General features: G+C 43.0%; 2 protein-coding genes across 3 annotated transcripts in view; both read right to left on the reverse strand.

The window, feature by feature from the left end:
* Positions 1–428: 428 nt before the first annotated feature.
* Positions 429–5,659, reverse strand: LOC115150393 (beta-crystallin B3). Its single transcript, XM_029693642.1, has 6 exons — positions 3,959–5,659; positions 2,935–3,016; positions 2,414–2,532; positions 1,996–2,128; positions 1,016–1,158; positions 429–862 (listed from the first exon to the last, which is right to left on the reverse strand). The coding sequence occupies exons 2-6, from the start codon at positions 3,007–3,009 to the stop codon at positions 628–630; spliced, it is 705 nt and encodes a 234-aa protein (XP_029549502.1). The 5' UTR covers positions 3,010–3,016; positions 3,959–5,659; the 3' UTR covers positions 429–627.
* Positions 5,660–8,268: 2,609 nt separating this feature from the next.
* The window catches only part of LOC115150394 (trichohyalin), a 28,154-nt gene continuing 14,515 nt past the window's right edge, over positions 8,269–21,907 (reverse strand). For both annotated transcript variants that reach the window (XM_029693643.1, XM_029693644.1), the window contains 7 exons: positions 15,816–15,931; positions 12,904–13,204; positions 12,650–12,806; positions 10,675–10,808; positions 9,868–10,082; positions 9,539–9,628; positions 8,269–9,087 (listed from right to left, as the gene is read on the reverse strand). In XM_029693643.1, the coding sequence (XP_029549503.1) occupies positions 9,553–9,628; positions 9,868–10,082; positions 10,675–10,808; positions 12,650–12,806; positions 12,904–13,204; positions 15,816–15,931 (999 nt within the window). In that variant the 3' untranslated portion in view covers positions 8,269–9,087; positions 9,539–9,552. The remainder of the gene's footprint in view (positions 9,088–9,538; positions 9,629–9,867; positions 10,083–10,674; positions 10,809–12,649; positions 12,807–12,903; positions 13,205–15,815; positions 15,932–21,907) is intronic.

Below are 21,907 nucleotides of genomic sequence, written 5' to 3' on the forward strand. Positions count from 1 at the left end.
GATGGATGGAGACAGAATTTCCGCCGAGTTTGGTCTCTTCCTCTCTGACTGTAGTTGCCCATCCCTGCCCTAACCCCTCCTCACAATGGAATGTCTCATAGTCTACCTGAAGTTTGTTGGGTGAAAGTGTATACTTTTTTAAATGGTGATAAACACGATTGTTTTAATTAGTCTTTGACCTCTCCTCGACACTCGTCTCAATTTTCCATGCAGATTGATGTCTTCTGGTTTCATATTGCCATCTGCTGGTCAGTGTTTTACCCTACATCCATTCTAATAATGGGGATACAGTATATTGTAAAAAAGAACATTTCTGCTATTGTATGGCGTTGGCACACTAAATAATATTATTCTAACAACCTCAGAGAAGTTTTCAGAGCATCTCAATAAGAGGGCCTGTTAGACAAAAACAACACACTCTCATCCAGTTGGATCAAACCAAATCAGGGTCAAAGCCTTTATTATTTCCACTCCAGACACATAGGTAAGTCAGTGATGGTCACTTCACTTCCGAGTTCGTCGTTTCTTGGTGGCCCTCTGTGATGAGGAGAGGCTCAGTGGAGCCCTGGATGGTTGGGGAGCCCGGGGTTGGCTTCTTAGGGAGCCTGGGGCCACAGCCACTGTCTTTCAGCTGGTGCCAGCGGTGGCAGGGGGTGGGGGTGTGGGGTTGGGTGCAGGAGTGGGGGCAGGGGGCGGGGCAGGGGCGGTGAAGCAGCCCCTTTTGTGCCACTGCATGTCGCGCACTCGTCGGACGGACTGGATCTGAGGAGCCGTGGCTCCCCAGTCGTTCCAGTGCTTGTAGTCTCCAAGCTCAAAGACATACTGGCGGCCCCTGTAGCCTGGGAACATGTAGCCCACCCACCTAGGGAGGATAGGGGAAGAGGAACATACAGTCATAATCACATTTATGGAACACAAAAAAACACACTTGCATGATAGATAACCTTGCAGTAACCTAGCTGTAGAGAGATACTGTATTCCTGACCTCAATTATATGTAGAGGTGTTGAACTTACGTTCCATTCAGAGCCTTTACACTGGCCACACAGTCCTGGAATCCATGGACCCACAGGCTGGGGATGTCGTCGTCCACAATCTCCATCTTCCTCCCTGCGTAACCTGGTTTGTCAAACAGGTGGAGCTTGTGATCTGCACTGTCCTGAAGAAACACAGATCAGAACAAGTTGTGGTTATGCTTTGTTTTCCACACTGCTATTTAGTTGGTGTTTAGTTTGAGAGATAGTAGCTACTGTAGATTGAACCAAACTTGCAAGCTTATTATGCAAGATTATACAAGTCCTTCAACATTACCGTCCACCAGTAGGTAAAGGCCAGTTCCGGGAGACTTTAGGCCAAACTGGGAGAGTTGACAACCCTACTTAGAAATAAGTTCGCTATTTATAGACAGAATAACTTTTTGGTCTATACCCTTTAGCTTGACTGGTCTCAGATATCGCCAACCTTGGAGCAATATAAGCCTATAGGTAACAGGTCTGGGGAGGATGTTGGCTTTGTTGGCTTTTGTCTGACATTTCAAAAGTAACTTATAACTTTAAAAAACATTTTTTACAGACAACTCTCCCAATAAATCACACGTATCGGTAGGCAGGGCTAAAAATGCGCCTCTGCCTGGGGCCTCCAAATCACTAAATTCACCCGTGTCTCTGTCCCAACTGATGTCCAACTTGTACAGACATTTTAGCTGGAGCATTGATACATTGCCAGACGCAAACCGTCTGTCTAGAGAGACTATATATAGCTTGACAGTCTTATCTTATGACAGCTGGATGCCTGTCCACTGTGGGTTGCTAAGGTCAGTAGGCTAACATCCTTATATACTGTATGTAGATTATGTGTAAATTATTTGGTCTATATTCTCTCTGTATATTCCGTTTATTGTACAGCGTTTCACCAGGTCAAATTCCTGAAACATGTAAATATACTTTGTGAATAAAGTTGATTCTGATTGTAATTCTAATTCCAGGGACATACTGACCACTTGGAGTGGCCTCAAGGACAGCAGGCAGTTGTTAGTCTGGCTGTTGGTCCAGGTGCTCCAACGAGGATACTCGCCCTTCTCCAGGACAAACTGTTCCCCACCAAATGCCTGGCACTCAAACGCCACCCAGCTGAGAACACAAACGTAATTACACTTGACCAATTGTTTGTACATAAATGGTAGCTGTGAGATAGTAAATGAAAGGTAATTGATCAAAACTGTAAATGTGATCGAAATGTATATACTGTATGTATTTGAATAGGAATGTAATTAATTATCTAGAGACTGAGGTTGAATTAAATAAGGGCAGTCAGTGTCATAAGAGGCTGGGAGTAGTGAAGAGACAGGTACACAGTAAGTGGCTAAGAATGAGGCATCATGGGAAATGTAGGAAATCAAAATCATTGACACTTACGGTCCAGATTCCACAATGACAGATCCCACCTTCTCACATTCCTTCTCAATCACATCATTACACTCTGCAGACAGCTCCACCTTCTTCCCACGGAAATTCTCAAACTCAAACACCACCACCTGCAAGGCAAGCCAGGGAGAGGCACAGGTCAGAGTTAAGTAAGTAATAATACATAGTGTAAAATAAGATAAACAATCAATCAATCAAATGTATTTATAAAGCCCTTTTTACAACAACAACTTTAACATTAGCACAAACTGCCTAGGCCTACAAGTTGCACAGTTCTAATTTAACAATGTGCTGTATAGTGCAGTGTAATTGTTCTGTACTTGTTTATTTCATTGTAAATAAATAGTATCAGTGACCCTTCATAAAAGTGGAACCCTGGGAAGACTAGGATATACTTATATTTTTAAAACGTCCAGTGACCTTGTAGCTCTGGGGGGGAAGTTTCCCCAAAGTTGCAGTTCTAGGATTAGCTTCTGCCTAACACCCACCTTGCATGTTCACCCTACACCCACCTTATAGGTGGCTCCTGCCCCTCCTTGGCTCTTCCCAGCTGCTAGCTGCTCCGGTGCACCCTGCTGCTCTGACATTTTACCTCTGCATTCCAAAACATTCCCAAACACAGTCAGTCACTTAACACAATGGCAGCATAGCACCCTCCCTCCAACAGGGACTATAACAGCTAACTCAGAGGTGGTCTGTGCCGTGGTCACTTTAAGTCTGGCCAATAAGATCAGCAAGCCTCTGGCATTGTCCAGTACCACGTTTGGCATTCGAGTGCAATCAAATACTGTAGTTTTTGCATGCACGAATACTCTAATAATGTATTTTCATTTTGGTGTCACTTTTATTGTAAATAACTATAGAATCTGTTTCTAAACACTTCAGGATTATCCATAATCATGGTAGCATCCACATTAATGTTGAAGCGTTAAGAAAGATATTCTATTCTAATTTCAATAAAAGTGACTCCAAAATGACACAATACATTATTTACCATTCATTTCTATTGGGCACAAAATCATCTGAAACACAACCAAAACAAACAGAAAATGTATCCAACAAATGTTTATTCACATTTATTGCGTGCTATGAATATTGAACCAAGTATTTCACTTTTTAATACTTTAATACACATAGGTGAATTTGTCCCAATATTTTAGTTTTTTGGGGGGGACTATTCACAAAATGTGCTGTAATTTCTAAACGGTTCACCCGATATAGATGAAAATACCCAACAATTAAAGCTGACAGTCTGCAATTTAGCCTCATAGTCATTGTATAATTTAAATTTCCAAAGTGCTGGAGTACAGAGCCAAACTCCCAAAATGTGTCACTGTCCCAATTCGTTTGGAGCTCACTATATTACATATTCTTTTCCACTATTGCATTTGATACATTCACACATATTCAATTCCAGGTAAAGCAACAGTGCACACAGGGTTATGGAGAGCAATAAATAGGGATAATTGAAAACAATAAGAGTTGTTGGCAGCACAAGACGACAGACAGAGAGGAAAGAGAGGGATCTGTTTTTACCTGGATGGCTTGTGCTTCACTGCACCACGTACGAGGCACTCTCTCTTCGTTTTTCCTTGTTCTTTCTTTTCTTTATTTCTCTCTTTCTCTCTCTGTATGATGGCGTGTGAGTGTGGAGGCCTGGCGAGCAGGCACTAGGGGCCGGGGGGGGTATTTATGGTTTAGAAATGGCACACTGCAGCAAAAAAAAAACAGGAATCGGGGATGCTGTTGATGCAGCAAGTCTGTCGCTTGCATTGTGTCCATCACACTGCCCCTCAATAGGGCTGCCACCCGGGCCGACCACGCTCATGCTGCCACCCTGCCAGTGGCCCGATGGTGGGCACACACAGACAGCGAGCCAAGAGGATTGAGAGAGATCAACCCCACTCAGCACTATTGGCCACACCTAGCTGCCCATCTGTCTGTCTGTCCAGCTTTCCATCCGTCTGCCTGTCCACTACCCCGCCATCTCTCCCTCTCTTTCTCCTTTCTATTGTTCTATTTACTCTCCTTCATCTTCTCCCACGTTCACTCTCCCGTAGTGCATTTCCTTTACTTCTCTCCTTTCATCCTTTTCATCACCCTCTCGTATTTTCAGACCTTGCTTAATCCTTTAAGTTTCTTTCCTCCTTGTTTGACCTCTTACCCTTTTTCTCTCCTTGCATCTCTCTATTCACCTCTTTCTCTAATCTGTGTGTGACACTGTTTACCTACTCTTAACACCACCCTGTCCTATGCACTAGGTGTCAGTACATGGTTCAGTTCTATATTTAGCAGGATCCAAGTCAAACATTGGTCTTTGCCATGCAAACAGCAATGCAAACAACATGCAAATCTTCTTACACACCTCCCTTGGTGCACTGGACATTTTTAGAAGCTCACTTTCCAGGGGGAATCTGGAGAAGCCCTTCCTTGCAATGCAGTAGGGATGTTGTCTATTGACACCTGGTACATGCAACCAACATGCTCCTATCACACGCTTTGCACACAGCCAATGTAGACCGGTAGGTGTAGGTGTCAGAAACATTCTATGGTGCCACTCAAAATAATGTTTCTTACTGTATATGGGCCAACCATATTTGTATCTCTGAGTGTGTGTATTTTTTGTGTGTTGTCTATTATTCCAGTGAATTTAATAAACATAGCATTAAAGAAACAAACGATTCCATAGAACATTTTTGAGAGAATTGACATCTTTGAGACAGGGTTAGTGATCCTTTGAGACAGGGATAGTGATCCTTTGAGACAGGGATAGGGATCCTTTGAGACAGGGATAGTGATCCTTTGAGACAGGGATAGGGATCCTTTGAGACAGGGTTAGTGATCCTTTGAGACAGGGATAGTGATCCTTTGAGACAGGGATAGGGATCCTTTGAGACAGGGATAGGGATCCTTTGAGACAGGGTTAGTGATCCTTTGAGACAGGGTTAGTGATCCTTTGCTAGTGCATAACATTCTGAGAACTATATGTTTCTTAGAGCTTGGTAAGAGCGTGGTTGTCCTATGGTTATTTTTGCATACAAGCTTCCCACAACTTTGGTATTTCATTACTTTAACAGAACGTTTCCTAAAAGTTCAATCATGGTTGCATTTCATTAAAAAAAATTTAAATGTTCTTTGGAGCGTTCTCGAACTGATTTCACATTGAGAATGTTCTCAAATAGTTCAGAAAACGTTAAGAAACAATGTTCTTCGGGGGAATTTCAGTACTTCAGCATAACGTTTCATACAGGTTTCCTCATGGTTCTTTTTAAAGTCATGTTCTCAGAATGTTCAGAGAACGTTAAGAAACAACGTTTTTCTGTGGGAATTTCAGTACTTCAGCATAACGTTTTCTGCATGTTTCCTCATGATTCTATTTAAAGTCATGTTCTCAGAACATGAAGAAATCTTTTCATAAAAACCTCAAGAAAACATTAGTAACATTCAAAGAACTTTCTAACAACAAAACACTCTCTAGCCTCTGTCTTGTTAAGCATGTTCAGGTGTGTTGGCTGCACCTGATCCCACCTGTGTTGGCCACACCTGATCTTAATGAGTGCTTGTTTCCATTGAAATGGGGTGTGTTTTGAATAGACTAAAATGAACAGCTTTGTTTCGGTTTTAAAAAAAACATGGAATGCTAGCTCCATGCTGGTGGCTCACTGGACTAATTCCATGAATAGTGAACAGAAGATCATAGGTTTGAATCTTACTGGTGCCGTGCCACAATAAAATAGGAATGTGTTTGCATGATTAATGCTTAGGCATCTTTGCTTGGAGTTCAAGACAGTAAACCCAAACTGAGCTAGCAGTGTTACTAAGTCTTATTGGAACATTTAAAGAAAAACCTCCAAATAACCTTTACATTTCATTCAAAACATTTACAACATTTAGAGAACATTCTCAAAACGTAATTGAATTCCCTTCAAATAACCTATAATTTCTGTTCTCAGAACGTTCATAAAACCTCCCAGGAAAACTTTCAGGAAACCATAGTAGAATGTTCTCAGAACCTCCATGCACCCTAAAAATTAACGTTCCCAGAACAGACAACCTTTTTACTTCCGTTTTCAGAATGTTTAAAAACTTTTAGTTTTACCAGTCAGGAAACTTATGGTTTTGTTCCCAGAACAGATGGGAAGCCAAAAACATACATTCCCTCAACTTCCATGGAACCAAATGTGCTAGCGGGTCTTTAAGGTTGGTGAGAGCATGGTTGTCCTATGGTTATTTTGCATACAACCTTCCCACAACTTTCTGGGAATGATGCAGGATAGTTGCTTAGCTGTGAAAAAAATTCAGCACATTTAAGGAACTTGACAAAAAAAAAAACATTTTTCTTGCTATTTTATTACTTTAACAGAATGTATCCTAAAATGTCAAACATTGTTACATTTGATTTACTATTTTTTTTGTTGGAATGTTCTCCAACTGGTTTGACATTTGGGAATGTTGTCAAATATTTAAGAAAACATTAACAATGTTCTTCTGTGGGAATTTCAGTACTTCAGCATAACATTTCCTACAGGTTTCTATTTAAAGCCATGTTCTCAAATTGTTCCTAGAATGTTAAGTAAACTTTCCATAAAAACCACAAGAAAACTTTCATATAATTGTTTTAAAAACATACATTCTGTTCTCAGCTTTAACAAAACTCTCCATCCTCTATCTTGTTAAGTGTGTTGACTGTGCCCACTAATTGGCCACACCTGATCTTAATGAGTGCTTGTTTCCTTTGAAATGGGGTCTGTTTGAATAGACTAAAATGAACAACTTTGTATGCGTAAAAAACATGTCATGCTAGCTCCATCCTGGTGGCGCAGTGGACTAACAGAAGATTATAGGTTTCAATCTCATTGATGGCTTGTCACAATAATTTTTTAAAAAGTTTTTGCTTGATTAATGCCTAATAAAATACATTTTCATGAGTCCCATCTTTGCTTGGAGTAAATAAAAGTAAGCTGAACTGTTATTTTAAAAGCATGGGAATATTGTTAGTAATGTTATTTTACATTCTGGGCATTTTTTTTTACCAGTCCCACAAAAAAATGCAGTAAAGTGCCTATACAAAGCCCTCCCTCTGTCACTCAGAGATTTCTTCCAGTGTCTGCTTGCCAGCGTGTGTAGGCTACCTCCCTCTGAAGCATGTAGCCTACTAAAAGACAATTTATGCTTGATCCAAAAATGTGGTCGGAGGCTCCGTATGGAGGGTGTGGGCAATGCAGAGCTTCCGGAGACATGCAGAGGCCAAATCAAGCTCTGTACCGCATCACTGTGCACCTCCCAAATTTTGTAACAATGTGGAGGGCTCCGTATAGCTCCGCATTAACATGATTGGTTGACAGTAGGTGGGGGCGTGAGGTCCTGTATAAACACAAACTCACTGCTTCCTTCACAACAGCTCTGCACTGTTCTGCGAAGCGCAAGAGGTATGAATGCCCTGACTTCTGCAGAGGCCGTATTTAAGACAACTACCTGAAGTTCAAAGAGATTCAAAGTTCCTCCATAGAAGCCGCTACTCCGTAGGTATAATTCTGTGGGCTTAATTCAGATAATGTATGTCATAACAAGATGCCCAGCGCTTCAAGACAAGCCTCCTCCACCCTCTTGTTATCTCCCCACCCGCAAAATTTCAGTCGCATCTCTCTGCCCTACACTCTTTCCATCACACATGTAAACAACTATAGGTTGCCAGCTCCATAGCAAGCTGCTCTGTATGCACAGATTGGTGAAGTAATTTAATGTCGAGCTAAATGTAAAAAAAAAAAAAAAGATTTTAAAAAAAGAAGACAATTTCATACAGTAGGTTTAAAAAAAGAACAGAAAATAATTATATTAACTGGTACTTTTTTGGGGTTTGAACCGGTTCAGAACTTTATTTTGCTGGTCAGAACAGTGGAACGGAACCAAAACAATTATGGTTCTATTAAGAACGAAACTATTGGAAAATATATTTTTTTAAATATTGAGACATTCAGTAAAGGTTTTAAGGAAGTTATTCAAAAACCTCCAGACAGAGATACTCCTTTTCCTGTTTGGATAGAGTAGAGATCATTTCAATTTATCTAGCAGATGCCTTTATCAAGAGCAGCTCATCCGAGCAGCGAGTGAGTGCATAACATAAGAGCAGAGAAACAGATGGGTTAGTTCAAAACAAGAGATTATTCGAGAAAGAAAGAGAGTTCATGGCTAGGTGGCAAAACATGTACAAATCAAGTAGGTTTTTGAACATCATGGTATTGTGGCTATTTGTGTGCATGACCTAAACACACATGGTAATTACGTCAAGCGAATCTGGAATGCAAGTATGGATGAATGGAGCGATACAGTCTAGAAAATACAGTGGCCTGGGATAAGCGGCAAATGTTGCAAATTAACAGAAAAGGGCATTTTGAGTCCACTCCTCGAATGATCTGTGTATGTGTCTGTGTGTGTGTGTTGCAAATAAAGTATCTACATGCTCATAGTTCCTTTGTCAAATAGGAAAGTGGAAAAAGATGGTCACAACGCAGGGAAGTATCCAATGCTTCTCCATTGTCTTGCATAGTTCATCTATAAAAAAAGTGTGTTTTTGAAAAGGTACATGATTGGAGTCCAGCCCACAGCTGTGTTTGTCAGCAACAACTGCAGTAGCAGTTGAATGATCTCCTTGTCAATGGTATCTCCTAGAGGTAAACAGAAATAAAATATAATTTACATGACACAGATAGGGGGCATATTTTAATGTGATATTTCTCTCCAAAATCAAAGTGTGTTTGACATTGTCAATCTGCAAATTTAAAGATGTAGTCTGCGATCTTATGCACAACAAATTCGTAACATATTTTATGAATTGGATTCTTAACATGTCATACATATTGCAACGTTTTTTTAGCAGGACAACATATCATACAACATAGATGACGTAGTACACAACTGGATGACATGGTACACCAAAGTGAGCAGCACTTTCAAAACTACTGGCTGAAATTATACAAAAGTTCTGGAGCATCACTTTAACAAACATTAACTTTCTTTAGAGTTAACTATCACTTTAAGGTGTGGATAGAAGGGGAATGTGATCAGATGGATTTTGATTTGTAATATTAAGTGTAAAATTGGGCCCATCCCCCTCACCCTGCTCTGCTCAGCTAGGCCTCACTGTTGTATTGACTCGAGCGCTTCTTAGACTTGAGTTCTCGCAGCCATGAAGGAGACTTGTCTCCCCTGAGGGTCACACAAACAAAGATCAAACGGTTTGCCTTGCAGATAACTACTGTAGCTAATAGCTAACTAATGTTGCCAGCTAGCTATGTCATCTGCATTGCTTGTTGTTATATCATATTGTTCTTTTTTTTTCTTATTCACATTTTGTTGCTTCATGTTGAATAACATTTTAAAACTACAAAAATCACTTGTGGTTTTATGCTAGTAAGATAAGAGCAGCATGTTGGGAGTAAACTTACCCTGCACCTTTGTTACCTACAGGGGGCAGCACTCGTGACCCCCTGGGGAGGAAGGAGGAACGTCTTGGAGAGCGGGGGAGCTGAGAGGAGGACGGGGCAAGTCTGTCCGTCGGACGGTCTGTGTCTACTCCTTCACCTCCACCGGCTCTACCACCTCCTCCTCCTCCACCACCACCTCCTCCACCACCACCACCTTCTCGCTTCTTCAGTTGGGCCTAGGAGAGACAGTGATACATTTAAGATATGAACAAGTCATATATAGACATTTTTGATAGTACAGGAAAACCCTTACTAAGCAAAATCACATTGGTCCTGCACTGTGAAAAATCTTTCTAAATGAATGTTGTCCTGATTCCTGCTGTAAGAAATAACAATCACACTTGTTTTGTTTATCACCCAAAATGCACTTTTATGGAAATGTGTTGTTTTTCCACATACAGTGCAGATGTCCAGCAGTGCAGGTTTGATTGAATGTCAGCATTAGGTTACGTCTCCAATTGCACCCTATTCCCTATATCCCTCAAATTCTAATCTTGACCTCAAAGCTAGTTCCACTGCTTTTTTATTTTTCCCTTTTTATCAGGGACTGAGTTAGACATGGGACACCAGGTGGGTGCAATTCATTATAAGGTAGAGCAGAAAACCAGCAGTACTTCGGACCTCCAGTGTAGGATTTGAATACCCCTTCCGTATATAGTGCACTACTTTTTATACCAAAGCCCCGTGGGCCCTGCACAGGGAAAAGGGTGGCATTTGGGAAGCACACAGTGTTTCAGGTTGTAAAATAGGGGTGCTGAGAGCATGTACCTTGAGGGCAGACGGGTCCATTCCAGAGAAGAGGGCTATTCTCTGGGGCTGGGAAGGTTGTGAACAAACCTCCCTCCCTCTGGGCTGCTCCTCATCAGACTCACAAACCCCCCGTATCAGAGAGTCTAGCTTATCTGCAAAAGGGGTAAAACAGATGGTTGGCCTTGTGTGAATTACCTTACATGAGGGATGGTTGTAATAATCCTAAACCCCTACCTTCTAGCCACTTGTGTGTATCTGAAAAGATGAGATTGGTGTAAGAAATATACACTGCTCAAAAAAAGAAAGGGAAAACTAAAATAACACATCCTAGATCTGAATGAATGAAATAATATGATTAAATACTTTTTTCTTTACATAGTTGAATGTGCTGACAACAAAATCACACAAAAATAATCAATGGAAATCCAATGTATCAACCCATGGAGGTCTGGATTTGGAGTCACACTCAAAATTAAAGTGGAAAACCACACTACAGGCTGATCCAACTTTGATGTAATGTCCTTAAAACAAGTCAAAATGAGGCTCAGTAGTGTGGGTGGCCTCCACGTACCTGTATGACCTCCCTACAATGCCTGGGCATGCTCCTGATGAGGTGGCGGATGGTCTCCTGAGGGATCTCCTCCCAGACCTGGACTAAAGCATCCGCCAAATCCTGGACAGTCTGTGGTGCAACGTGGCGTTGGTGGATGGAGCGAGACATGATGTCCCAGATGTGCTCAATTGGATTCAGGTCTGGGGAACGGGTGGGCCAGTCCATAGCATCAATGCCTTCCTCTTGCAGGAACTGCTGACACACTCCAGCCACATGAGGTCTAGCATTGTCTTGCATTAGGAGGAACCCAGGGCCAACCGCACCAGCATATGGTCTCACAAGGGGTCTGAGGATCTCATCTCGGTACCTAATGGCAGTCAGGCTACCTCTGGCGAGCACATAGAGGGCTGTGCGGCCCCCCAAAGAAATGCCACCCCACACCATGACTGACCCACCGCCAAACCGGTCATGCTGGAGGATGTTGCAGACAGCAGAACGTTCTCCACGGCGTCTCCAGACTGTCACATGTGCTCAGTGTGAACCTGCTTTCATCTGTGAAGAGCACAGGGCGCCAGTGGCGAATTTGCCAATCTTGGTGTTCTCTGGCAAATGCCAAACGTCCTGCACGGTGTTGGGCTGTAAGCACAACCCCCACCTGTGGACGTCGGGCCCTCATACCACCCTCATGGAGTCTGTTTCTGACCATTTGAGCAGACACATGCACATTTGTGGCCTGCTGGAGGTCATTTTGTCGGGCTCTGGCAGTGCTCCTCCTGCTCCTCCTTGTACAAAGGCGGAGGTAGCGGTCCTGCTGCTGGGTTGTTGCCCTCCTACGGCCTCCTCCACGTCTCCTGATGTACTGGCCTGTCTCTTGGTAGCGCCTCCATGCTCTGGACACTACGCTGACAGACACAGCAAACCTTCTTGCCACAGCTCGCATTGATGTGCCATCCTGGATGAGCTGCACTACCTGAGCCACTTATGTGGGTTGTAGACTCCGTCTCATGCTACCACTAGAGTGAAAGCACCGCCAGCATTCAAAAGTGACCAAAACATCAGCCAGGAAGCACAGGAACTGAGAAGTGGTCTGTGGTTACCACCTGCAGAACCACTCCTTTATTGGGGTGTCTTGCTAATTGCCTATAATTTCCACCTGTTGTCTATTCCATTTGCACAACAGCATGTGAAATGTATTGTCAATCAGTGTTGCTTCCTAAGTGGACAGTTTGATTTCACAGAAGTGTGATTGACTTGGAGTTACATTGTGTTGTTTAAGTGTTCCCTTTATTTTTTTGAGCAGTATATATTGGGACTTCCACCTAGGCTATCAGAGAGCAAGGTGTAGCTATTACCCTTTTTCCTAGAACTATATGATCCCTTCAGGTCTACAGTGCATGGGGAAGGTCAGTCCTATGTTTTGATTTGGAATTGTCTACTAACCTGAGGAGTCATAGAACCTCCAGTCGATGACTGGGTCTTCCTCAAGCATTATTGTGGTAGAGCTCTGACGGAAAGCTCGAGTGGGGCGGGTTCGTCGACTCTTCCTCAGCTCTGCCCTCGCACGCAGAACACTGGTGTCCAATAGAGGGGCGGAGATCTGTATGCACACACAAAGGAACAAGCAAAATCAAGTACTGTATTGCCTATAAATGCTTGCATGCATAATGGAAAGTACCAGATAGGCCTTGACTTACATCAGGAAAGGGTAATGGGTCCTCTGTTTCTTCTAGTGGAGAAGTACTGTCAGGCTCATCTGGTGGGATAACAGACGAGATCTGGTCCTCTGTTTCTTCTAGTGGAGAAGTACTGTCAGGCTCATCTGGTGTGATGACAGGCGAGATCTGGTCCTCTGTTTCTTCTAGTGGAGAAGTACTGTCAGGCTCATCTGGTGTGATGACAGGCGAGATCTGGTCCTCTGTTTCTTCTAGTGGAGAAGTACTGTCAGGCTCATCTGGTGTGATGACAGGCGAGATCTGGTCCTCTGTTGTCTGCCGACTGAGGATGTGGGAAATTAAAAAGAGATCACAACATCATTCAACTACAAAAACTCAACGGATTCAGGTTGGTGGGCAAAATATCTGAACTTAGTATGTAAAAAATAAAAATAGAAAGGTGACATACATAGACAAGTAAAAGTGATTTACAAGTATTTGGGTACTTGGGAGCTGCTACTGCATTAATTTATGTGGGTATACCAAACCATGGAGATGTGCCTGTTTATATACTTGTCATGACGTGGCCCTCTGTGGGTACAGCGAGCACCATCCCCCCTCTCTCTCTCTCACCACCTCTCTCTTCCCCCTACACCCAGGCTCTGTTATCACAGGTCATAAATTCCTAGAGGAGTCTCTCTCCTCATGGCCATGCAGTATAGAGAGAGTGAGTTTCACAGGAGAACAAAGGAACCTCTTCCACATCACAGAACTTGAGAACTGAACAATGTCCATGTTTTGGAGAATGTTTACACGGTCGGGGGAGAATCCAGCTACGACCGGTCCATTTCGTTTAATGTTTGTGAAACTCATGAGAGACAATACAGCCACATTACCATAACTCTGTTTATACAAGAGTCTCAGTTGTGAGGCTTGCATCTAATTGTTGTATAAAATGAATGAGTAAAGATGAACCTATTTGTGAAATTATGTAATGTGATTTTAAACTGTTTAATGAAGGAAACTCCAATTCCCTTTGGAGTTGAACTAAGTCATAGGCCCGCCCCATGAGCACAGACATTGATCTGGCATCATGGGACAGCACTTTCCTACAGTTCTGGATATAACGTCCACCTTGGGAATTTCCCAGCAGACCAGTACCTCGATCACAGAGGGAGCTAAGGTTTGAGTAGATTGCTGAATCTTTTAACCATTCCACATAGTTAAACTCTGAGACTATCAATCCGACAGAATAAGAGCTACTTTTCAATACTAATTACTAGTCTGCAGCTAGAAATTATGTACCCGTGAATGCGAGGACCGACAACCGCCGAAACATCTATCCTATAAGAATATTTCTGAATGGGACTCTGAAGTATCCATTCTAACCACGGAAGAGAGAGAGAGGGCAGACGGATGGACTTTCCAACAGAAAGACGGACGATTCCAACAAAGATCACGACGACACACTGAGTGTAAATATATATATTGATTGCAATTATTCCCCAATGAGTGAGCGTTCATGTGCAAAGGATTAGCATTTCAATGAATATAATTATCAAGTGTTTTGTGACTCATTTGCATAATTCCCGCCTTTCTCAGTCTACACCCACTTCCCAGTCTTCACCCACTTCCCAGTCTACACCCACTTCCCTTTTGTCCACCAAGCCGTAATATCAGTTTAGCCCACTAGGGCACATTCCCTATCATTTCCTTGTAACCATATCTACTTTGTTGTTTGTTTATGCATTTCTGTGATTATTTAGTTAGTTAATAAATAAATGATTGAGACAATTGACGTATGGATGATTCATAGTGAAGACTGGCTTCGTGCAGATAACCAACAATTTACGACGTTTGGAATGAGACTAACGTGAGGTAAAGAATAATTAATTAATTTGAAGACTAATTGATCAGATATTAAAATATCTGAAAAGTTGTATTAGGAAAATTATAACTTTGTAATCTGAATATTTTCCTTGGTGCCCCGACTTCCTAGTTAATTACATTTACATGATTTGAATAATCACGTAATAATAATTACAGAGAATAGATTTGATAAAATAACAGTCTTCATTTTAATGATGCCAAAGACACGACATACTGAAAAAAAATATAAACGCAACATGTAAAGTGTCGGTCCCAGGTTTTATGAGCTGAAATAAAAGATCCTAGAACCTTTCCATATGCACAAAAAGCTTACGTCTCTCAAATTTTGTGCACAAATTTGTTTACATCCCTGTTAGTGAGCATTTCTCCTTTGCCAAAATAATCCATCCACCTGACAGGTGTGGCATATCAAGAAGCTGATTAAACTGCATGATCATTTCACAGATGCACCTTGTGCTGGGGACAATAAAAGGCCACTCTAAAATGTGCAGTTTTGTCACATAACACAATGCCACAGACGTCTGAAGTTTTGAAAGAGCGTCTGAAACCAGCCTCCCAGACAGTTGATGAAACAGAGGAGTATTTCTGTCTGTAATAAAGCCCTTTTGTGGGGAAAACTCAGTCTGATTGGCTGCGCCTCTGCCCAGTCATGTGAAATCCATAGATTCCGGCCTAATGAATTCATTATAATTGACTGATTTCCTTATATGAACTGTAACTCCGTTAAATCGTTGAAATTGTTCCATGTTGCTTTATATTTTTGTTCGGTATACACTACCCTGTGATGCGTTTAATCAACCAGCAGAGGGTCAGAAGAAGCCAAACTACTTTCTGCTGTCCTATCCTGTCTTTTCACATCACAGCAGACAAAGAACAGGAGGCAAGGTAAAGAAGCTACTTAAGACAATTAAGATACACCCGTATCCTGTCTTTTCACATCAGAGCAGGTAAATGAGAGATGAGACCAGGAGAGGGAGCTACTTAAGACTATTGAGCTGCACCCTACTATACTTATCAGTAGTATAGGACTCTTGTATGGTTCCCCTGTTTTGCAGTGCACCCACCAGTCATCCTCAGACAGTCTCGTGTCACAGCCCCCGTACTGCTTGTCTGGCTCTCCACCAATCAGAGCCTCTGTGTCACGTCCCTCTTCTGCCCCCACATAACACGTCAACTGAACCTAATGGGGGAGAGAGAGAGAGAAAACAGAGAGGGACCATTATCAAAAATGTAGGTAAGTTTCATGGAGAGGGAAACTTTGCATGGAATAGAACAAATACGGATACTCAGCTGACACTTTTGCCCAGAGGGCCAATATAATGCTAATGTAAGGAGCATTCCATGAATGCCGACCTATTTATAATACCTGTATGATGTACACTGAGTGTACAAAACTCTTTCCATGACAGACTGACCAGGTGAATCCAGGTGAAAGCTATGATCCCTTATTGATGTCACCTGTTAAATCCACTTCAATCAGTGTAGATGAAGGAGAGAAGATAGGTCAAAGAAGGATTTTTAAGCCTTGAAACAACTGAGATATGGATTTTGTATGTGTGTCACTCCGAGGGTGAATGGGCAAGACAAAATATTTAAGTGCCTTTGAACGGGTTATGGTAGTAGGTGCAGGGGGCACCGGTTTGAGTGTGTCAAGAACTGCAACACTGCTGGGTTTTTCATTCTCAACAGTTTCCCGTGTGTATCAAGAATGGTCCATTACCCAAAGGACATCCAGCCAACTTGACACAACTGTGGGAAGCATTGGAGTCAACATGGGCCAGCATCCCTGTGGAACGCTTTCGACACCTTGTAGAGTCCATGCCCGAAGAATTGAGGCTTTTCTGAGGGTAAAAGGGGGTGCAACTCAATGTTAGGAAGGTGTTCGTAATGTTTTGTGCACTCAGTGTATGTATGATGTTATCTGATGAATGATCTTAGCTACGGTATCTGTATGATGTCAACTCTTATCAACTATCTTTTTGTTAACTGACAGATTACATCAAATATGCTTGTCCGTATTTTGTGGAGTCTTGTTCAGATCTTTCCCTGAACATGGAGAAGACAAGGAGATGCAATAGAACGGTGTTCAGTGGTGGAAAAAGTGCCGAATTGTCATACTTGAGTAAAAGTATAGATACCTTAATAGAAAAATCCTCAAGTAAAAGGGAAAGTCACCCAGTAAAATACTACTTGAGTAAAAGTCTAAAAGTATTTGGTTTTAAATATACTTAAGTATCAAAAGTAAATGTAATTGCTCAAATATAAATGTTTCCCCACTCTTCCACCAAGGCACCTGCAAGTTCCCGGACATTTTGGGGGGAATGGCCGTACCCCTCACCATCCAATCTAACAGGTCCCAAACGTGCTCAATGGGATTGAGATCCGGGCTATTCGCTGGCCATGGTGGAACACTGACATTCCTGTCTTGCAGGAAATCCCCCACAAAAAAAGAGCAGTATGGCTGGTGGCATTGTCATGCTGGAGGGTCATGTGAGGATGAGCCTGCAGGAAGGGTACCACATGAGGGAGGAGGATGTCTTCCCTGTATGCACAGCGTTGAGATTGCCTGCAATGACAACAAGCTCAGTCTGATGATGCTGTGACACACCGCCCCAGACCATGACGGACCCTCCACTTCCAAATCGATCCCGCTCCAGAGTACAAGCCTTGGTGTAATGCTCCTTCCTTTGATGATAAATGTGAATCCGACCATCACCCCTGGTGAGACAAAACCGCGACTCGTCAGTGAAGAGCACTTTTTGCCATTCCTGTATGGTCCAGCGACGTTGGGTTTGTGACCATAGGCGACGTTGTTGTCGGTGATGTCTGGTGAGGACCTGCCTTACAACAGGTCTACAAGCCCTCAGTCCAGCCTCTCTCAGCCTATTGCGGACAGTCTGAGCACTGATGGAGGGATTGTGCGTTCCTGGTGTAACTCGGGCAGTTGTTGTTGCCATCCTGTACCTGTCCCGCAGGTGTGATGTTCGGATGTACCGATCCTGTGAGGACAATCTGCTGTCCGTCCTGTCTCCCTGTAGCGCTGTCTTAGGCGTCTCACAGAACGGACATAGTAATTTATTGCCCTGGCCACATCTGCAGTGTGGCAGATGCCTCCTTGCAGCATGCCTAAGGCACTTTCACGCAGATGAGCAAGGACCCTGGGCATCTTTCTTTTGGTGTTTTTCAGAGTCAGTAGAAAGGCCTCTTTAGTGTCCTAAGTTTTCATAACTGTGACCTTAATTGCCTACCGTCTGTAAGCTGTTAGTGTCTTAACGACCGTTCCACAGGTGCATGTTCATTAAATGTTTATGGTTCATTGAACAAGCATGGGAAACAGTGTCTGTGAAGTTGTTTGGATTTTTATGAATTATCTTTGAAAGACAGGGTCCTGAAAAAGGGATGTTTCTTTTTTTGCTGAGTTTTATTTAATTATCAAAAGCAAAAGTATAAGTATAAACATTTTCAAATTTCTTATTTTAAGAAAACCAGATGGCACCATTTTCTTGTTTTAAAAATGTACATATAGCCAGGGGCACACTCCAACACTCAGACATTATTTACAAAAGATGCATTTGTGTTTAGTGAGTCCGCCAGAACAGGTGCAGTAGGGATGACCAGGTGTTCTCTTGATAAGTGTGCGAATTTCACAATTTTCCTGTCCTGCTAAGCATTCAAAATGTAACTAGTACTTTGGGTTGTCAGGGAAAATGTATGGAGTAAAAAGTATAATTGTTTCTTCAGAAATGTAGTGAAGTAGAAGTAACATTTTCAAAAATATAAATAGTAAAATAATGTACAGATACCCCAAAAAACGACTTTTACTTAAGTACTTTAGGGAGAACACAATAAGCCAAGAGCGGTAACTACAACAACGAAAGGAAGAGGTTGAATAACCAGCCAAGCATCTTTTAATGAGCTGGTCACAAGAGGGTACACTGTCCTCTACAAACACCATGCGCACAGACACACACACACACACACACACAGTCAAACACAAACACTACATTAGCACGCACACACACACACACACAGTCAAACACAAACACCACACAAGCATGCACGCACACACACACACACACACACACACACACACACACACACACACACCCTGAAACAGTCAAACACAAACACCACCCAAGCACGCACACGCACACACACACACACACACACACACACAGTCAAACACAAACACTACATTAGCACGCACACACACACACACACAGTCAAACACAAACACCACACAAGCACGCACACACACACACACACACACACACACACTGACACAGTCATACACAAACACCACACAAGCACGCATGCATACAGACACACACACACACACACACACACACACAGTCAAACACAAACACCACATTAGCACGCACGCACACACTACACTACACACACACACACACACACATGCACAGTCAAACACCACACGAGTACGCACACACACACACACACACACACACACACACACACACACACACACACACACACACACACACAGACACAGTCAAACACAAACACCACATGAGCACGCAGGCACGCACACACACACACAAACACATTCTTTGAACCTCACCTCACACTAGTGTTTGTCAAGGCACACATGCCAACCTACTGTCGTTTTTTATGTTACCCGGCAACAAAAACAACCTTTGTGTAAATACAGTGGGAGAAGAACGGCTTTTGATTTGGGAAACATCTTCCTTCAGAACTACTTTACTGCTTTGTGCTGATTGATTGGGTGGGGTGAGTCAGGCTACACACACAGAGAGAGAAAGAGTGAGTGAGATATTATCTCTGTGTGACTTCATTTGCACAATGCTTCATATCGTGCTGCATCACTCTGGTCTGGCTGGCCTTGTCACTGTGTGGCTGAATGAGCCTCTCTCAGGGGATTTGCCTACAGTACAGTAGGCTATGGCCTCATAGAGGAAGTACAGTGACAGACACGAGGACTGGGTGTATTTGGGCTCCATCTCAAATGGCAACCTATTAACTATATAGTTCACTACTTTTGACTAAGGTCCAATGGGACAGAGCCGTATGGCCTTCACAACCCTGTTTGATACACTACATGTCCAAAAGTATGTGGGCACCTGCTAGTCGAATATCTCGTTCCAAAATCATGGGCATTAATATGGAGTTGTGCTGCTATAACAGCCTCCACTCTTCTGGGAAGGCTTTCCACTAGATGTTGGAACATTGCTGCGTGGACTTGCTTTCTTTCAACCACAAGAGCATTAGTGAGGTCGGGCACTGATGTTAGGCGATTAGGCTTGGCTCGCAGTCGGCGTTCCAATTCATCCCAAAGGTGTTCGATGGAGTTGAGGTCAGGGCTCTGTGCAGGCCAGTCAAGTTCTTCCACACTGGTCTCGACAAACCATTTCTGTACGGACCTTGCTTTGTGCACGGTGGCCTTGTCATGCTGAAACAGGAAAGGGCCTTCCCCAAACTGTTGCCACAAAGTTGGAAGCATAGAATCCTCTAGAATGTCATTGTATGCTGTAACATTAAGATTTCCCTTTGCTGGAACTGTCACGACTTCCGCCGAAGTCGGCTCCCCTCCTTGTTTGGGCGGCGTTCGACGGTCGACATCGCCGGTCTTCTAGCCATCGCCGCTCCATTTCTCATTGTTCCATTTCTTTTTTGTTGTTCCCCGCACACCTGGTTTACATTCCCTAATCACACTGCATATATATACTCCTCTGTTCCCCGCATGTCTTTGTGTGGAATTGGTTTGTTACGTGTTAAGTGTTACGCGCAAGCCTGGTTTTTCCCCGGGTATCGTGTTTTGACCCATAGTATGTTTATTGTCATACATTTGCATTATTGTGAGTGTTTTCGCGTTTATTCACTTTTGCCATTGGCTGGAGGTTTTTTGACGCAGTTGCGTCTGTCGTTTGTGCTTCTGCCAAATAAAGTGCACCTGATCACAACTCTCTGCTCTCCTGCACCTGACTTCTTACGAGTAGCGCACAACCTTGACAGGAACTAAGGGGCCTAGCCCGAACCATGAAAAACAGCCCCTATTCCTCCTCCACCAAACTTTTCAGTTGACACTATGCATTCGGGCAGGTAGTGTTCTCCTGGCATCTGTCAAACCCAGATTCGTCCGTCAGACTGCAAGATGGTAAAGCATAATTCGTCACTCCAGAGGATTTCCAGAGGCAGTTTGGAACTCGGTTGTGAGCGTTGCAACCGAGGACAGACAATTTTAACATGCTACGTGTTTCAGCACTCGGCAGTCCCATTCTGTGAGTTTGTGTGGTCTACCACTTCGCGGCTGAGCCGTTGTTGCCCCTAGACGTTTCCACTTCACAATAACAGCACTTACAGTTGACCGGGGCAGCTCGGTCAAAAACACAGGAAACTGTTGAGAATGAAAAACCCAGCAGTGTTGCAGTTCTTGACACAGACCAATGTGCCTCGCACTTGTTCAAAGACACGTAAATATTTTGTCTTGCCCATTCACCCTCTGAATGAAACATACAATCCATGTCTCAATTGTTTCAAGGCTTAAAAACCTTATTTAACCTGTCTCCTCCCCTTCATCTACACTGATTGAAGTGGATTTAACAAGTGACACCAACATGGGATCCTAAGGGGGGAGGGTTACAAGTCAAGACAGAGCAGGTAGTACACAGCAGTCACACCTCATTTTAACATCTGTGCTTCACAGTAAAGTTATGGGGGGGCTCAAAGCCATCCAGACTGAAAAAGGACCTAATGCTAGCTTGCATGTCCTCTAAACAATGCACCGATAAATGACACATACACATAGACACACACTCACACACACTAAAATACCCATGCACGTGTTCAGACATTGAATGTGCAGGCCTCAGGCTTGATAGAAATATACGCAAGGACACTTCCGAGACAGAACAGGGTTTTAAAAAACACACTCACATAATTTCGAGAAACTCACAGTGGTTATGGACGGCATATTGTTGCACCGTGAAGCAGTCTACCTTTCTGCAGGTCTACAGCACAAACCACACCATCAGCTCTATTACAGAGATGTAAGCAATGCAATACAGCTGTGTGGTTCTGCTAAATGTGTTCTGCAGTGAGAGGAATAGAAAGACTATACATGGACACGAAAACATGGGCCTTGAGAGGTGTGTGAGGTTAGCATGAGCAGAAATTC

Source organism: Salmo trutta, chromosome 16 (assembly GCF_901001165.1).
Source record: "Salmo trutta chromosome 16, fSalTru1.1, whole genome shotgun sequence".
Lineage (NCBI taxonomy): Eukaryota > Metazoa > Chordata > Actinopteri > Salmoniformes > Salmonidae > Salmo > Salmo trutta.

Coding starts and splice junctions, on each gene's coding strand:
- LOC115150393 (XM_029693642.1), bottom strand. CDS start 3,009: ATGTCAGAGCAGCAGGGTGCACCGGAGCAGCTAGCAGCTGGGAAGAGC. Junction 2,533..2,934: donor GGGCAGGAGCCACCTATAAG/GTGGGTGTAGGG, acceptor CTTGCCTTGCAG/GTGGTGGTGTTTGAGTTTGA. Junction 1,159..1,995: donor CCTTGAGGCCACTCCAAGTG/GTCAGTATGTCC, acceptor GTGTTTCTTCAG/GACAGTGCAGATCACAAGCT.